This window comes from Electrona antarctica, assembly GCF_951216825.1.
Source record: "Electrona antarctica genome assembly, chromosome: 4".
NCBI lineage: Eukaryota > Metazoa > Chordata > Actinopteri > Myctophiformes > Myctophidae > Electrona > Electrona antarctica.
In genome coordinates this window covers 36,110,081-36,111,786 of record NC_136809.1, presented here as the reverse complement: position 1 = coordinate 36,111,786, position 1,706 = coordinate 36,110,081, and the positions used below count along the sequence as shown (strand labels likewise).

The window sequence follows — 1,706 nt, the reverse complement described above, 5'->3', positions numbered from 1 at the left end:
TCGGAGGCTTAGCACACCAGCCCTGGCCACTTTACATGTTCCACACCTTCCTCTGCACAACCCTTCCCTTTCCTTCTACAGCCTGGCCTTGCTGGTCAAGCAAAGAATACTGGTTACTGTAGTTCTGAAGCAGAGAGAGAGAGAGAGAGAGAGAGAGAGAGAAGGGTGGGGGGCTATATTGTCTGTCTGTCTTCATTTTTGTGTGTTGCTCTGTCAGTGAGTCGTTTACACACACACACACACACACACACACACACACACACACACACACACACACACACACACACACACACACACACACACACACACACACACACACACACACACACACACACACACACACACACTCATGCAGTGTGTGAAAGGTTAGCAGCGCCACCACTCAGCCCCCCTCCAAACCCCTCCATCCGACCCCCCCCCCCCCTCCCATCTCAGAGTCAGAGGGCTGGAGGTAGAGGGATTAGAAAGACAAGCCCCCTGTGTCTCCTCCTCCACCCCCTTCATTTTGTTAACAAAGTCTAGAATCCAAGGCCAGAGGATGGGAGGCCGTAACTCCTCTCCTCTCGTCTCGTCTCGTCTACCGCTCCTTGTGGTTTGCTAGCACCAGTCGTCCTCGTCCGTCTCACTGTAAGGTTCGTGCAGGCCCTTGCGGGGCCCTCGGGCGTGCGGGGGCCGGTGGTGCGGATGGGGCGGTCCGCCGGGTGGGCCATGCCGGTGCGGCGAGGGTGAGTTTGAGCGGTACCCATTAGGGACCCTCCGTGGATGCGGGTGGGGGGGCGGAGGGGGTCCGTGTCGGGCAGTCCTGGGGGAGCGGGGGTGAGGGTGCGGGTTGCCGTGGGAGAGGCTCTGCTCGTAGGCGGGGGGCTCGTGGTGGCGCTCGTACTCGTAGTCATGCTCGTAGAAGGGGCCGTCCCCCTCCAGGCTGTCGCCCGGCGGTGGGCCGCTCCAGCGGCCTCGGTGCGGGGACCTGGGTGAGCCGTGGCGGGGAGAGCGCGGGGACTGGTGCCGGGGGGAGCGTGGGGAGCCGTGTCTGGACGAGGAGCCCCCGTGGTGCTGCGGGGAGCCCTGGCGCGACGGGGGCCGATGGTGGTAGCCCCTGTCGAGGTCCGGCGGGGAGAAGTGTCGCGGGGAGGGCGAGCGGAGGCGTCCCGGCCCCCCCGGGGGGCCATAGCTGGGCTTGCGGACCGTGGGGGAGTAGGTGACGTGCGGACGGGGAACGGCGGGGGTCGGGGGCAGCTGGCGACGGCCTCTCCGTGGGGTGCTGGTCCCCGAGGTGGAGGGGACGGGGCTGCCGCTCACCGAACTACTGCCCTACAGCAAAATGTAAACAAGGAAAATCAAACCGCACCACCACAACAACAACAACAACAAGCACCACAGAGACCAGGAGAGATAGAAAGATAGAGCAGGATAGAAGAAGAGGAATATAGATAGAACAAGATCAAAACAGAAGTAGAAGAGATAAACACAATTGAAGACCCATCCATAAACACAGCAATGAGGCAAAATATTAACATCAAGAAGCCACACATCACATTGAGGAATAATGGACAGAGAGAGAAACAGTGACAAAGGAAAAACAGAAAGCGTAACACAAAAAAGAGAGATTGATATCCATAAGTAAGTGTACATGAAATGACATAGAACTCTTGGACTTACTGTTACTGACTGGATAAATCCACATGCTATAAGATGCACATCTATGG

At 58.4% G+C, this 1,706-nt stretch overlaps 1 protein-coding gene across 1 annotated transcript in view; it reads right to left on the bottom strand.

Moving 5' to 3' along the window:
- Window positions 1–597: 597 nt before the first annotated feature.
- The window catches only part of cacna1ab (calcium channel, voltage-dependent, P/Q type, alpha 1A subunit, b), a gene marked incomplete at its 3' end in the record, with an annotated part of 234,655 nt that continues 233,546 nt past the window's right edge, over window positions 598–1,706 (bottom strand). The window contains exon 48 of the mRNA XM_079498401.1: window positions 598–1,311. Coding sequence (XP_079354527.1) covers window positions 598–1,311 — 714 coding nt within the window. The remainder of the gene's footprint in view (window positions 1,312–1,706) is intronic.